Source organism: Coenobita brevimanus, chromosome 26 (assembly GCF_032717465.1).
Source record: "Coenobita brevimanus isolate Jiangsu-jjx chromosome 26, ASM3271746v2, whole genome shotgun sequence".
Classification (NCBI taxonomy): Eukaryota; Metazoa; Arthropoda; class Malacostraca; order Decapoda; family Coenobitidae; genus Coenobita; species Coenobita brevimanus.
The window spans coordinates 4,415,194-4,431,750 of record NC_136979.1 but is presented as its reverse complement, the minus strand read 5'-3'; the positions used below and the strand labels follow the sequence as shown (position 1 = coordinate 4,431,750).

The window sequence follows — 16,557 nt, the reverse complement described above, 5'->3', positions numbered from 1 at the left end:
GGCTGCTCTGTACGTTAACTGGAATCAGATGAATAATATCCGTTTCTGCTAGCTGCTATTTTCACTGGTAGACAAGTGTACATACACACACACACACACACACACACACACACACACACACACACACACACACATACATACATACATACATACATATCTATCTATCTATCTATACACACACACACACACATATATATATATATATATATATATATATATATATATATATATATATATATATATATATATATATATATCTTTGTGTGGACAGATACTTAAGCGACTTGAGTTTTTAATAAACAACTTTCCATCAGAGAAAAATTCATATCTTTCCTGTAGGAGTATTGATGAATGATATTCAAATAGGAAGAAAACAAGCTGTATTAAAATAATTTATTATATAATAATCATGTCTCACATTACATACATAAAATAAATTAATTTCACATTGTATCTTTCGGTCAAGGACGGTTTATAAAAAGAATATAATATATAATTCAAACTCTAGCATCATATAAACACGACTAGGACAATCATGAAGGTGCTACTCTCAGGAATCAGAAACAGAGGAGAGAAACATGTGTAAATGCCTTCAAACACTTCATAATGTTTGAAGATTAGAGGCAGCAAAGCTTTATGTGCCAAGAGCCTCATACAACATCGTCATTACCATAAATATAATGAAACTGGATAAAACATAGACGGCTTGTGTTGTCATTGGTGGAGACCGGTCCGCTGTGGTAGCAGTCACCCCCACAGAAGCCTCGTATAGGGTGTGCTTACTGGACTCTAAACCGCAGTGGTGAGCACCCACCCACCGGCGTCTTTGGCAGATGGATCTACTGGACGCCAAGCTCCTCCTGCAGGCGGCGTCTGCGGCAGCGAGCCTCGTCCCAGTCCAGGTAGGAGGACTCGATGTGGCGGGCACTGAACGCCTCGTAGCCCTCACGACCGTGTAGGCAGCGCACGTTGTCCAGCGTCATTATGTCGCCTGAGGAACACAACAGGATATTTAGCTGCAGTAACATATGCATACCTCTGCAGCACACAGCAACACTTCACTCATTGTCGTGTTACCTGCCCTGACGACATTAAGGTAAAATATCTGAATATTTAATAGCCACATTTATACCAAATAAAATGACAGTACATAATGGTACGGTGTCACAAGAGCATACAAGGCACCCCATCTAATTATATCTAGGAAAACGCATATGACTCCAGCAGTGGGCTGTGAATGATATTTACCTTCATCCATCTTGAAGTTGATGGCGTTATCGTAGAGAATATCGTTGTACAGCTTCAGCGCTTCGTAGAATTTCTTTACCTTCTCAGGGGATGCGTCCATGTGAGAGTCCCTGATGGCGTGGTTGACTGCGATGCGAGTGACTTCCTTGTTGCTGTTAAGTCTGAGGAGAAAAATGAGAATTTAGTAATGGGTCAGCGCACTACAGTACTCTTTTGTAGCTTTTCAGTCTGAGCAAATGCGTGAGTTTAGGTAAAAGTCACCACATTAATTCTTTGTCGCTATTCAGCCTGAGGAAAAGGATCTGCGTATGGATCAAGTGGAAATTCTGTGACCTATATTACAATGATTTTGCAGGAAAAGTATTTTCCTGTGAGGATAGGTAGCGGTCATGTGTGATTGAATAGCATGTACTCCAATATACTAACAGTCAAAGTATGTGCCTGTACATGAGAAACTTACGTGAGAACTGGGAACTTTGAGATCTTGTGGAACTTGTCCATCTCCCAGGGGTAGTTGGCGTGACCCTTGTCCCAGAAGTAGATGTCGGTGGAGGTAAGAGCCTCGAAGGCCTCTGGGTGGTTCCTGCGGAGAATCTCGGCGCCAAAAAGTCCATCGCTGACCACACTCTCACCCCCGGAACCCAAGTGTTGCTTCACACAGTGGATGAAGATGATCTGCAACAAACAACTCCGATTATCACCTATACCAAGCAGGACCTGAAGTATATCAGAAAATATTGTAATCATAATACAGTACCAACTTAAAAGTAACCAGACTTTTTAATCCTTATCTATTGGTACAAGATAAGCCAACTCACCCCTGGCATGTGCTCGTACTGTGGCAGGTCGTTGTGCATGCCCAGCTTGGCGTTGGTGAAGGCCACGTTGTTGGTGTTGGGGCGGTTGATCACTGGAGAGTGAGGTCTGTGGACAGTCAGTTTAGCTGTGTTAGTTTATTGTTCAGGGGATATAAGTTGTTTTCAAATTATTTAATTACGTGTGTAAGTATTTAACAGTGTATATATATGGATCTGAGTAGGACTGACCCATAATGAGATGGCTTGACGTATGCGATGTGCTCGATCATCTCTGGTCCAGCCACGTCTCTGTCCGGTGCGTTCTTGAGCATGGCCGACCCCTCCCGCTCCATGGTCAACAGCCACTCCAGCAGCGTCTTGGGGTTGGTCTTCAACTCACTGTAATCGAACTCCCGCAGACGGTGGTCGGCGCCCCAGGGTACCTGTAACGGGGCTTCAATTGGTAAGTGGCATACTGTGATATCTATTATAGCAGTTGGTTTAGACCCATGGAGATTCAAAAATTATTGGTGCATCTCTTTCTTGAAGGTACTGACATGTTTGCTTTCAATATGCAAATAGAAGTTTAAATAACTGCCTTTAATATCATTGACTAATCTGTTTTGGTTAGTCTCGTGTTAGGGTAGACGCAATTACAACTTTTCAAAAGACGATTATTATGAAGGAAATATTAATTACAAGCGGCACTGACCCTCTTGAGAGCGTATCTGTTCCTCTGGTGGGCTCTGGCTGCTGGTGTGAAGGCTCGCTCCTTCAGCCACTGGCCAGAGAACTTGCTGGAGTGGCCATCACTCCACATCAACTCAAGACCATCCTCGATCTCCTGCCAACATGTAAAGCAAAGATTATACTCTGTCCACTTTAACTTGGCCTAATATTTCGATGCGAGGTTGTAACGTGAGATTAAGACTAGATTTTGGAGCTAGTCACGATAAAGTGCTGTAGACGGATGTACAGCCATAATATTATATTTTTCTGTCACCTAGGTGCAGGGTATGAGCTGCAAAAGGACAAACATTTCGCCAAGTTAAGATGAACGAACTAAAATTTCTGTCATACCACTTCTAGGCAAAGATGGCTGCCTCCTATACCAGCATGGTGTCATTTAGCACATCATGTACCAAATAACACAAGTGTACAATAGCACTTGCAGTGACTGACCTGTACGGATGTTGGGTGGATGTTAACATCGAGGTCGGCAATGATAAACTTTCTGCCGAGCGCCTCCTGGCTGTAGCAGTCTGGACACTGGCAGTTGTCCCGCAGCCACACGTACGGCAGCTGCGCCGACGTGCCATCACCGAACTTGACGCGCAGGTAGTGTTGATCTGCAACAGCCTGCAACACACCGCTGCCTGAAGGGTGTGGAAACGCAAGGAATTATTTACTCACTTAAGCACTTACTCACTAACATTCATACTCAGTCATTAACTTATTCACCCACTCCCCCAATTTACGAACTAATCATCTTTAAAAAGGTAAATAAATCTACAATCCTGCTGAAGAAGACAATATATATATATATTTTTTTTAGATGTGTAAACTGGGCCTTTCTCAGTTCATATACTACGGGATGTTGAAAAGTAAACCGAAAAAGGATTTATTTTAGATTCTGTATACCAATAGAAACATAAATCCTATTTCCAACTCACATGGGACGGGCGTCTCCTTGAAGGCCACTTGCTGACGGGCTGCAGCGGCCAGACTCAGTCCTCGTTTCCCGCAGGTGCATTTGGTACACGCTGAACGAACCTACAAAACAAGACGGTACACAAGTTACCAAGACGCCTTGACCGGTTCTACTGTGAATTCGTGTTCACTTGAGCCTAGGAGGTTTTGCAGCATCTCTTAGTGATTTATCTTGAATACTACACATCAGTATGGTCTGATTTGCATGAATATCCTTTTTAAGCCACAGTAGATTAAATAAATAAAATGCAAGAAAATATTGCGGTGTCATATAAGAAAATACAATATGCTATTAAGGAAGCCTCATAAGCTGACGAGAATATTGTACCTGGACGTAAGTTATAATATACTTCGAAAAATAGGAGTAAAATCCAGTTTATTGAGAGCTTTCTAAAGACGAATGCCGTCAAAATAAATTAGTCAATATCCGATGGTAATTCAAAGTCATTATTTCGTTTAAAAGACAGTGTTTTATCAAAGTACAGTATATCAGTGAATATTCTGTATTCATTTGAGACTGATATCCTTATACCTAATGCCATAGATTTTGAAAATGTATTAGTGATTACTCTCTGTTACTTCAAAATTGATATCTTTATGTTTAATGATAATGATGATAAAAAATGTACTATTGATTATTATTGTGCTTAACATAAATTATACATTAGATTAACTTATGATTATTATTACAGTTAGTAGGTGAGAGGTCTGTCTTCTTTCCTGCCGCTGCGTCTTCTTTCCTCTGCTCCATCAACAAATCTGTCACAACAAAGCTTGGGTTGATATAAGGCAGCCCCAGAGACCCACAACGCACACCTACAGCCACGTTAAGGAAAATCTACCTAATTCTAACTATTCTAAACAACCCAGTAGATAAAAAAGTCCTTAATACTCTCTATCCTAAATACCCATTAGAAGACAAAGCTGTTTGGACCACTACATCGTTATGATCATTGCTAACCATCATTTATCCTATACTGTGCAATATACTGTGCAAGAAAACGAAGACTTTGTGCTCCCTGCAGCCTATAACCTATGCATGCTAATGAAGCTTAACAGAAGACTAAAACCTATTGATGAACTGCATCCTAATATTACTGAGAATCGACTAATCATCAGTGTTTCTATGTTAGACATGTCAGTTTCTCGAATAAGATGCTTGTGTGTGTGTGTGTGTGTGTGTGAACGTTTAACGCGGTACATACACCCCTGAAGGATAGGTACCTGCTATTACCACTCTCATATTCAAAGCTAAATTAACAAATTGTAAACCAAATAAATAGCCCAAAATAAACCTTGTGCAATTATTCTTTTTCTAGAGGTGCATTGATCTTAGAAATCCCTTTGGCTAATAAATAAAAACAATCAGTAACAAGATTAAGGAAGAGAAGAAGAGTGCTTTGCGAAAGGACAAGGTTGAGGTCACCATACCTGTGTTCTGGCGACGCCGCTGAGAGCAACCAAGCCGGATAGGACAGCCCGGGTGTAGCGAAGGTTGGACATGATTCAGGATCTGGTGGTTCGCTGCTGTGGGAACCTTAGGTGCTGTGAGAACCTGAGGCGTTGGGAGAACTTGAGGTGCTGTGAGAACTTGAGGTGCTATGGGAACCTTCCTGGCCAAGGGTGAGGGCAGGTGTAATGGCCAGGCAGCGGCACCGCGGTATATATACGATGCGAGGGGTCGTGTTGCCACGTTGGACGCCACCTGCCCGCGAGATGTGATGTCAGGCGCCATGATAAGGTTATCGGGGAAAATGGTGACTTGCGGATGAGTCTCTCGTAGGAGGAGTGTAACACATTTACGTCAGGTGGACTTTGAACTGCGTTACTTTACTGCAAAACTCTCTCAGGCTCCTGTGACTCACTCTTAGCTTAGTAAAATCGTCTGGTGTTAGCCCAGTTAAAATGCTACAGTTGCCGCGACCACGAGAACGTTAATAGTGTCAGCAAAATTCTATCAGGTTCTTATGACTCACCTGACTGAAAAATGAATTAATAAATAAATGAATAAAAAGATAGAATAAACAAAATGAAATAAAATAAAATAAAAATACATAAATAATCGTCCGACGTTAGCTGAAATAGAGCACGAGAGTTGTCGCGACCATGAGAAGGTTGTAATCTCTTTTGTGTCTTGGTACGACCGATTCATTCCAGTTGTGAGTGAAGGCACGTGGGCCAGTCAGCCGAGATTACCCTGCCATATCTTACAAGGACTGCCGCCTCACACACCAGGGGGGGCATCGACCCCTCTGGCCCCCACACTCTAAACAATGTAGGGCACAGAGTACACACCATGCAGGCAGGCACACTGATACATTAATACGGGGAAAATAATATCAGATTTAGTGATCATAAAAGGAAAGTTGACAAAAAACACGAATATATCCTGATTGACATTTTTTGGGGATTTCACTGCCTATCGCCCTGTTTCGATGAGTTTCGTTCTCGACTCAGGCTCCCTCATAATCATACTAAGCGCTGGTGAACAACATATCCTGAACAACCCTCACATGGTCGGGACAATTCTGGTATTTTGTTTCAGCTAACGCCAGACAATTTTACTCAGTTGAGAGTGAGTTGCAGGAGCTTGAGAGAGTAAATCCTGTCACCATTAGCGCTTTCATGGTCGGGACAACTCTGCTTTTCTCTTCAGCTAATGCCAAGCGATTTTTTTTCCAAGAGAGAGAGAGAGAGAGAGAGAGAGAGAGAGAGAGAGAGAGAGAGAGAGAGAGAGAGAGAGAGAAAGAGTATACATTCAAAGCAGTGACTGAAAAATCAAATGGAACTTACCATAGAAGGAGGAAAATGTGTGTGTGTGTGTGTGTGTGTGTGTGTGTGTGTGTGTGTGTGTGTGTGTGTGAAAAGCTCGTTTCCTGCACTGGCGGGAAAGTTGTTGATGGAAGTGGTCTTGGAGGTGGGTAGGTAAGAGGTCGAGACAACGTGAAGAAAAGAGAGAGAGAGAGAGAGAGAGAGAGAGAGAGAGAGAGAGAGAGAGAGAGAGAGAGAGAGAGAGAGAGAGAGAGAGAGAGAGAGAGAGAGAGAGAGAGAGAGAGAGAGAGAGAAATAAAAAGCCAGAGCGCCAGACAATACCCCGGTGTAAATGAACAGTTATAAAGAGCACCAGTGAGACCTCATCACCTGCTACAAATGGACTGAGGAGAGGCAGGAAGAGGGGAGGACAAAGCCGCGGTGATGGGACCCGCTGAGACAAGGAAGCAGACCGGACGCAGGAAGTACGATAGCGATCTTTGCATTAGGGAGAGACAAGAGACGTGAAGTGGTATCAAAACCAGAATGTGATTAATTTACCCTCTCAGTTCGGGATTTTGAGTGGAGACATAATTTTTAGATTTGAGAGAGAAATGACACGTAAAGTTATTTCAAAATCTGAGACTCATTAATTTACCTTCTCAGTTCGAGGTTTGAAGGAGACTTAATTTTTCTGGGTTTGAAGAGATGTTTATTTAAGTTCTAAAAAGTGAGTTTGATTATTAAGGTTATATGCTTTAACCGTATATGGCAAAGTGGAGTACAAACCTCTAATTCTCGATGGTCATTTATGGAACGCTTGTGATTATTACGTGTGGTCAGCCTGCATCCCATACTACACAATGCAGTCAGCAATCACGTAGGAAGACCAAGCATGCTCCATCATCGTCATACACTTCAGAAAATTATCGCAAAAATAGGGAGTGTATATTCCCCTTTGAAATACAAGTTCTAAGCATAGCCCTTAGGCTCTGATAATTTATATCTGAATATTCTTTTTTTTACCATTTTTGAGGTAAAGTGCGTGTCCATTAAGTTTTTTTTTTTTTTTCATAGGATGTATTTTGGGTAATTGCCAAGACATTAAAGTATTTTTCAATTGGGCATATTATTTAAAGTCACAATATTACAAAAGGAACAAAATATGGCTTCTTCACCAGTTGATATGTTTGTCATTAAGTTCTTCCTTCCTTCAGACGATTTTCTTCAGCTTAGGAGAGACTTTGAGCTGAAGGGGTAAGATAAGCCTTCATTACCCTCTTCATTGCCAAAAATCCTCTCTAAGTTCAATAATCGTCCAGTGAATAACCTGAGTGAAATCCATCTGTCTATCTATTGCCAGACGCCTTAATCCTGTAAGGGGTGGCCATAAACAAATCGCCTTCATGTCTCCCTGTCCCCCGCCACTTCCCTACCCTCACCCCAGCTCACACATCCCTCTCTCATGTACCTCTCCACTCCATCCCTCCAACTCATCCTCTGCCTGAACAAAATGCAAAATAATAATAGGGGTGAGTGGGTTAAGAGGCGCCGATGTGGATCAAAATTAGGCAGGTAAGTGGATATGAACTGAGTTAGATGGATGGGTGTTAAAAGTAGGCCAATGTACAGAAAATCAAGCTCCATTGTACTGTATTTACTATTATCTGGCCTAGAATTACTGTCTCTTCCTCTTGAATGCTGAATTGGGACAAGAGATTAACACCAGAAAATGGTGCTAGTCACGAAGAAGTGCTATGGGAAGGATGTACAGAGCCATAGAACTGTCTCTTTCTGCCACTGAGATACTTGAAATAAACCGGAAAAGGACTAAAATCCGGGCCAAGTTAAGGTGAAAGGAGTATAGTTTCTTGATTGCACCCCACTCCAACACCCCCCTTTAATATGTTCTTTCTACTCTTAATCTGGCCTAATTTTGTCGTGCCTCCACCTTGAGTGCTGAGTTGAAACATGAGATTAACATTAGAAGATGACGCTAGCCACGAAGAAGTGCTATGGGAAGGATGTAGGGCCGTAGCATTGTCGTATTCAGCCACTGAGGTACGTGAATTAAGCACCAAAAAGACAAAATTTGGGCAAACTATAGCAGAAAAAAGATAAAATAAAAAATAAAGTTAAAGAAAGGTTTATTACTTTTCTTTTTTATTTTTTAACAAATTTTATTCTTGTTAAATTAAGACGATTTTATTCAGCTTACGAAAATCCTCTCTTATTGCAGTATTAACCCCTAATTTCTGGTGGTTTATATCTGACTTTATTCGTGCTATCTCCATACGATTTAACTGAGTTTAAGAGAGATATTTTGTAGTGAAAGGGTTAATGGTGGCTATATATAAATCTCCCCCAGCTGGAAAAATCCCTCCTACGCTGAATAAAATCGTCTGAAGTAAGGAGGGATATAGAAATACGTCATCGAATTGAAGGGGTTAAGGAAGGTCACATCTAACCCTTCCAGTTCGAGATTTCTCTTCATAGTCAATATTATTATTATTATTATTATTATTATTATCATTATTAAAACTTCTCACATCAGTATGTGAAGTTTTCTTGATTTTGTCGATAATTTTATTATTCTAGAGATCTAAATCGCTACCTTTGGCATACCGTTTGAGCTAGTGTTCATTTTTCTCCATAGTACAGTACTGCTTGGCCGCGTCATCTGATCAAATATCCTCCTCATCCAACTAACGGAACCCTGATAGGATCCGGAATAAAGTGACCTTACGGCTTAACAACCACGTAAGTTAGAGTGTTGAAATTTTTCTTGCAAATACCTGGGACGTCCCAAAATAATATGTGCGATTCCCGTAGACTTTCTACAGCTACCCCCACACAAGCCTGGCGTGTCTGTGAGAAGTGGAGACCAGTTTCCTGCGTTCATTCATCACGGTTACCTGCTCATTTCAGCTAACATTTGGCCCTTCCCTTCATTCATGTCAGTGCCACCAGGAAATGTGCGATTCTCTCAAGGGTTTTAATTTGTTTTTTCTTCCTCTGTTAATCATATGTAAAAAAAAAAAGTGTACCAATGCTAGACCTCTGCAACACATTGACGTTGTACCAGGCTCATATGTTGCAGTTCCCTCTTGGTATATGTTTTTGAGTAGTTTTACAATGTCTTTGCTTACTCCTTGTTCCGCGATAAATTTATAAGTGCTATGTGCTCCACCGAGTCGTAAGCCTTTTCCTAATCGACAAAACCTAAGCACAGTGGTCTATTATATTCTGTAGTTTTCTCAGTTAGCTTTTCCACTGTGTGTAGATAATCTGTAGTCAAATACTCTCTCTCTCTCTCTCTCTCTCTCCCTCTCTCTCTCACACACACACACACACACACACACACACACACACACACACACACACACACACACACACACACAAACACACACACAAACACACACACACACACACACACAAACACACACACACACACACACACACACACACACACACACACACACACACACGCGGTATTTTTTGGTGTGTTACTGATTAAATCCTTCTCATCACTCTAACCTCCAAATCCCTTTAAATCTCCCCCGGACAGGCGTTTCCATAGAGGATTGAATCCCTTTAGTTCATTATCCCTATTTCTGTCACAGTATCTAATCCCCCTTTTCATAAGCTCTTTTGTAATCGTTTTCTAGATCCCTTAAACCAGATGATTTACTTATTTTTTTTTGTAATTCTATGCTTTTCAGACGATTATGTTCAACTTAGTAGAGACTTTGGTATAGAAAGGGGTTTATGGAAGCTGTATCTAACCCTTCTAACTCGGAAATCGTCTCGTAAACTGAGTAAAATCGTCTGGCAGTTGCAAGATTAAGATACTGGTTACCTTAATTAATCAGAACAAATTCTCTCTTATGTGTCACAGTAATGTAATCCTCCTTCATGAACTCTTATGTAAAAGTAATTCTAGAACTGTAGGGTGAGAGAGAGAGAGAGAGAGAGAGAGAGAGAGAGAGAGAGAGAGAGAGAGAGAGAGAGAGAGAGAGAGAGAGAGAGAGAGAGAGAGAGAGAGAGAGAGAGAGAGAGAGAGAGAGAGAGAGAGAGAGAGAGAGATTGGAGTAGAATAGGATGGAGTAGCACAGTGACAGGGTAGGGCTAGAACAGGATAGGCTGGGTCTAGGGTAGGGTGGGGGCTAGGATAAGGTGGGGGCTAGGATAGGGTGGGGGCTAGGATAGGATGGAGGCTAGGATAAGGTGAGACTAGGAGAGAGAGGGTAGGGCTACAATACTTCAGGATCGCGTGGGGACTAAGCTAGGGTAGGCTAGACTTGGCTGTGGATTAAACTAGTGAACTTGCTATGCCATCTTGGGGGCTAGGCCTACCTGAGAGATGGAGCTCCTCGATACCGGAGGGAGGGGGGGGGGTAGGAAAAGGGCGTGGCTTACCTGTACACGACGTGGGACTCACCTGGGTTCACATTCTCGCCAATTAACCTGTTCAACCGAGTATTTGCTTTCATTCTTGCTACCGTCTGTTCAGTTTTACTTGGCGGAGATTTTCATTCTTTTGTAGCCTATTTCACGTAGCCCAGTGACAGAATAAGACAATCCTTCAGCTCCTTTTCATAGCACTTCTTCGTTATTAGCGTCAACTTTATTTTTATCTCAATACAGCTCAATTCAAGATGGAGAGAAGGCAATTTTTACACCTGCTTAAAGAGAGCAGGGTATACCTCAAGACTCTTCAGTATGAGGACGCGTATTACCGAATTATTAGGGGGGGAGGGGGCAGTAAACCACCTGTGTGTAGAGACAGGTAAACCCCTTCACTCCGATGACGTATTTCGAATTCTCAGATATAACTTAAGAGAGCCGCCTACACTCCTTTCGCTTCAACGTGGTCTAAAATTGCCATCTCTCCACCTTGAACGCTGATTTGTAGCAGTATTTGGCTTGGGTATTGTTAGGTATGGTTTGTGTATACTTTTTCAAGGTTTGGATTGTGTATACTGATTCCAGGCTTAGTTTGTGTATACCCGTGTTAGGTTTGGTTTGTGTATACCCATGTTAAATTTGATTAATGTATACTTTTGCTAGGTTTGGTTTGTGTATACCCGTAAGTATGACTAAACTCCACAATTCAGGGATATTTCTTGCACCGTGTGACGATACTGGGACTAAAATTAACTCCTTCAATCCCAGAACACATTTTCCTCTTTATTCACGCCACATGGACAATTATGTTCATTTTAGGGAGGGCCTTGAGCTGTGAAGGAGTTATTGAAGGATGTCTCTAACCCCTCCAGTTCCTAGAAAACCCTCCTAAACTGAAGGAAATCGTCTGTTGTAACAAAAATACTCATGAAATATTAGACAAGATACGTTCAGCACTGCGAATTACTGCTGACCAAAGCTGTCTTACGCAAAGGTAGAATTGAGGCTGCCTTCCTATATAGATTACATTACATATAGATTGTAACTCGAGATAGCCTTCGCGTGGTGGCACCGATATGACCAGGTGGCTCCACTGCCTGGCTACACAAATGTCCCTCTGCTACTTCCCATCCCCTGAAAGGAGGATGGTGGACTGCAGGAGAGGGCAAATTCAGCCTGCACTTCACTGGGTTCACATTTAGATGAACCTGGAGCTACAACAACAACAACAACAACAAATAATACTACCACCACCACCACCACTACTACGACTACTACCACTAGTGATACTACAGTCTGAGGTGACAGAAATTTAGAGGCAAAAACTTCATGCATCCTCATACAATAGGTGCTGATTTTATCCAAAGGTAATCTATTTCTGAGCTGACGAGTGAGTCCCAGAGATGTGTGTTAGATTTATTTTTTTAATTTACCCTCACGTAATCTGTTCCCTTGGTGATAAGGACCTGTCTTCCTCCTCCAACTAAAGGAGGAGGAGGAGGAGGAGGAGGAGGAGAGAGGAGAAGGAGGAGGAGGAGGGGGAGAGAAGAGGAGGTTTCATAAGCCCTCCTTCAAGTCGTACCTGGCCAGCATGATGTAAGCTATTTATCATCCGGCTGAAGGAGAGACAACGCACCTGTGTTTCCCTGCCAGCTAACGTGACACCTGCCCGCCCACCCACACCTGCAGTAAAGGCCAGAGAGACGCAGTAAGCTCGCCTGATTGTGGTCCTTACTGGATTAAAAGGCAGAGACCGTCACCTCCTTCACCCCTGCCTTCCCCTGCCAACTTGCACGACGATGGACTCTTAGGCTCCCTCACTCCTCCCACACTACCCCACTCCCTCTCCCCACCCCATCCCCTCTCCCCGCCCCTCTTGCTGCCTCACCCCACCAGCCACACTCCACCCCACTCCCCATCACCCCACCCTCAGGCCCTCACACACTCTCTCCTCTACCCCACCGTCCCCATTCCATCCTCTCTCCTCAGTACCTCACACTCTCTTCCTCATACTTCCTCACCCCACTCCCATACCTTCTTGCACCCTCACCCCGCCTCTCCCTCTTCTCACCCCCATCACCCCCACTCTTCTTTCATAACCCCTGTGCTGACGATAAGGATTACTATATATTTACTCACAAAACCCCTCTTCCTACCGCACCTCCAACCCTTTCCCCTCACCCCTCTCCCCTCTACCTCCCCATCCACATTCACCTCACCCTAAACAGAGAACGTAAAGGAGCCTAGGGGTGTTCATTCAGCCGATTGCCTATGTTTTTCCCAATTTACCTTTTTCACACACACACACACACACATACACACACACACACACACACACACACGCTCAGAATGTAGGAGTGGATCTGATACCCTACCCCCAACAAAGAGTTTCCTTATTATCTTATCTTTCCATTCCATTGGTATAATAATAATAATAATAATAATAATAATAATAATAATAATAATACTGATAATAATAATAATAATAATAATAATAATAATAATAATAATAATAATAATAATAATAATAAAAATAATACTGATAATAATAATAATAATAATAATAATAATAATAATAATTAATAATAATAATAATAATAATAAACCAGACTGGATCGCCGAATTGTGTGTGCAGACTGATACAAAAGGTTGGCTAACATTTTTACCTCTTCTACATCTCACTTTCCTCCACTGGCTAATATTCCAAAGCTGAGAGAGGCTACGTGTATTTCTCTGCCAATATTTTACCTCTTCTGTTACTCCATTTCTTCCTCTGGCTAATATTCCAAAGCTGAAAGAGGCATAGTGTGTTTCTCTGTCTAATATCTTACCCCTTTTACTTCTCCCTTTCCTCTGCTGGTTAATATTCCAAAGCTAAGAGAGACTTGTGTGTTTCTCTAATTCTTCTACTTTTCTATGTCCTCTGCTGGCTAATAATCCAAAGCTAGGAGAGGGTTGGTATATTTCTCTATGTAATATTTTGTCTCTTTTGCTTCTTCATATCCTCTGCTGGCTAATATTCTTAAGCTGAGAGAGACTTGGTTTGCATCTCTGCCTATAGATTATTCTTTCTGATATGATGCGTCAGGGAGGAAAGTGACGGACATGACCTAAGTGTGAGGCGGTGGTAAAGTAGGATAATTTTTGACTCTGGCTGTACACATTCAGCTTCAGGTCATCCTTACGTCATCCTCTGAACAGATTTTCCTTGTATCCCGGTGGTCAAGTGGTTGGCATGCCCCAGTCGGAGTGCCGCCCTTGGAACAGAGCCGGACCCAAAGAGGTGACTGGAGGCTTTTCGTTCACGTCATGGCGCCAGTGAGGGTAGTCTGATCATCTGTCCTTAAATGCTGGTCTTCTATACTTTAATGCTGGTCGTCTATCCTTAAATGCTGGCCATCTATCATTAAATGGTGGTCATCTATCCTTAAATTCGTCTATCCTTAAATGCTGGTTGTCTATCTTTAAATGCTGGTTGTCTATCCTTAAATGCTGATTATCTATCCTTAAATGCTGGTTATCTATCCTTAAATGCTGGTCATCTATCCTTAAATGCTGGTCCTCTATCCCTAAATGCTGGTTATCTATCACTGTATCCAAAGAGTTAAACATTAGGCAATTTTAACCCCTTAAGCCAGGTGATATCTTTTTAATTTTTACCTTTGCTATCTCCAGACGATTTTATTCAGCTGGATGGCTTGGGAAAGACATACATTAATTCCATCACCGCTAAGGGGCCCTCCTAAGCAGAGTAAAACCGTCTGGAAGTAGCAGGAATAAATAAAATAGCACCTCCCCTCATTCAAGGGCTCTGACTAAATTTGTGATCCCTGCAAGAGAAGTGAGTAAAACTGGCGAGATGAGACGTCAAATTCACAAAAATATAGATGGATAGATAGATAGATGGATAGATAGATAGGTAGATAAATAAATAAATAAAATCATCTTTGAGGAAGGACAAGAAACTGGGATTGTAGATTCTTCCCGTCTCTTCATCTTACTTGAAAAAAAAAAATCTAAATTACGATGGTAAATTGTTGTTTAGATTTGTCCGTCAATCTACCACCTGGGAAAAGAATGCCCCCCCCCTTTTTTTTTTCTTTACTGTAGCCAAGGGGATTATGATTTTAGCTAGGTTTGTCTGTCTGTCTGTTTGTCTATCTGTCTGTCTGTTTGTCTATCTGTCTGTCTGTCTGTCTGTCTGTTTGTCTATCTGTCTGTCTGTTTGTCTATCTGTCTGTCTGTCTGTCTGTCTGTTAGCAAGATTATGTAAACGATATTGGGTGGAACTAAATGAAACTGGGACAAATGACTGAGAACCACGTGAGGAACAAGTGAAAAAAAGGTCAAGGATCTTAAGCATAAAAAGGATGATTGTGTTGCCTTGGCGGAGGTATGCACTCTCTGCTCCTCTTGTGTACTATCCATTATTTATAGTGCAAGGGAAGGAACGGGACCTCCTCCTATGATTTATATTCCTTACAGGATGAGAGAACCTTTTATTTTGCTTAATTTTTTATATTTTAACTCTTTGTCAGCGAAATACTTACTTTGCATTAAACTTCGGCTCACGTCAGACGATTTGATTTGGAAGAGAATAAAGGATTTCGCTCTTATTTCAGTTTACGACGGAAGAGTTTATTTAGCTCAAAGAAACGCCTTTACTTTACTGTTTATTAACGACGTCTTTATTTATCCTTCTGTTTCTTACTGTGTCCTTACTTACTCTGGTAATTCATTCGTTATTTCCTTACTCACTCTTCATTTTTTTTTCATTGCATTTTACTTCTTCCTCTGTTCATTCATTGCATCCTTACTCTCTCTCCTGGTCACCCATTTCGTCCTTTCTTACTCTTCCGCTCACTCATTACGTTTTATTTCCTCTTCTCTTTCTTTATTACGTCCTTATTCTTCTCTTTATTCACTGTGTCCTTACGCCTCTCTCCATTCATCATTTCCTTACTTATTCTTCTCCCTCTCTTTCATTCTTATTTTTCTCCTCACTCATCACATCCTTACTGGTTCATTCATAACTTCCCTACATCGACTGTTATTACACACACACACACACACACACACACACACACACACACACACACACACACACACACACACACACACACACACACACACACACACACACACACACACACACACACACACACACACACACACACACACACACACACACACACACACAAACTTAGCCCACATCTTCGTATTTCTCGATCCCTTCTCACGTATGTCTTTGGCAGAAGAATGCAGTATTTTGGCTTTACATCTCCATAGCACTTCTTCGTGATTAGCACCAAATTCTAGAGTTAGGATCTTGCCACAGCTCAGCATCAGTATGGAGAGGGTGTGTAAAATAAAGGCTACATCGAAGACCCGCGAAAGGCCTCATCTGAAATTAATAAAGCAAGGATGAAAAGAAAGAAATAAAATACGCCTTCAGATCAGAGGACGTCCTTTGCTCTTTATTCTTGCCAGTTTTATTAAGCTTTATTGAGACCCCTGGTAGTGAAGGGGTTAATGAAGGCTGCATCTAACCCCCCCAGCTCTAAATCTCTCTCCCAAGCTGAGTAAAATCGTCTAGAGGGAGCAAGAATGAAGCAAAAAAAAAAAAAATGCTGTCTTGTGGGGG

The 16,557-nt window shown here is 41.8% G+C and overlaps 1 protein-coding gene across 1 annotated transcript; it reads right to left on the bottom strand.

Annotated features, from left to right (window-relative positions):
- Positions 1–839: 839 nt before the first annotated feature.
- On the bottom strand, positions 840–5,258 carry LOC145394135 (gamma-butyrobetaine dioxygenase-like). Its single transcript, XM_080268115.1, has 9 exons — positions 5,187–5,258; positions 3,719–3,818; positions 3,228–3,421; positions 2,758–2,889; positions 2,295–2,488; positions 2,067–2,172; positions 1,709–1,923; positions 1,249–1,409; positions 840–991 (listed from the first exon to the last, which is right to left on the bottom strand). The coding sequence occupies exons 1-9, from the start codon at positions 5,256–5,258 to the stop codon at positions 840–842; spliced, it is 1,326 nt and encodes a 441-aa protein (XP_080124241.1).
- Positions 5,259–16,557: the final 11,299 nt, after the last annotated feature.

Coding starts and splice junctions, on each gene's coding strand:
- LOC145394135 (XM_080268115.1), bottom strand. CDS start 5,258: ATGTCCAACCTTCGCTACACCCGGGCTGTCCTATCCGGCTTGGTTGCT. Junction 2,890..3,227: donor TCCACCCAACATCCGTACAG/GTCAGTCACTGC, acceptor ACATGTTGGCAG/GAGATCGAGGATGGTCTTGA. Junction 2,173..2,294: donor GTCAAGCCATCTCATTATGG/GTCAGTCCTACT, acceptor GACTGTCCACAG/ACCTCACTCTCCAGTGATCA.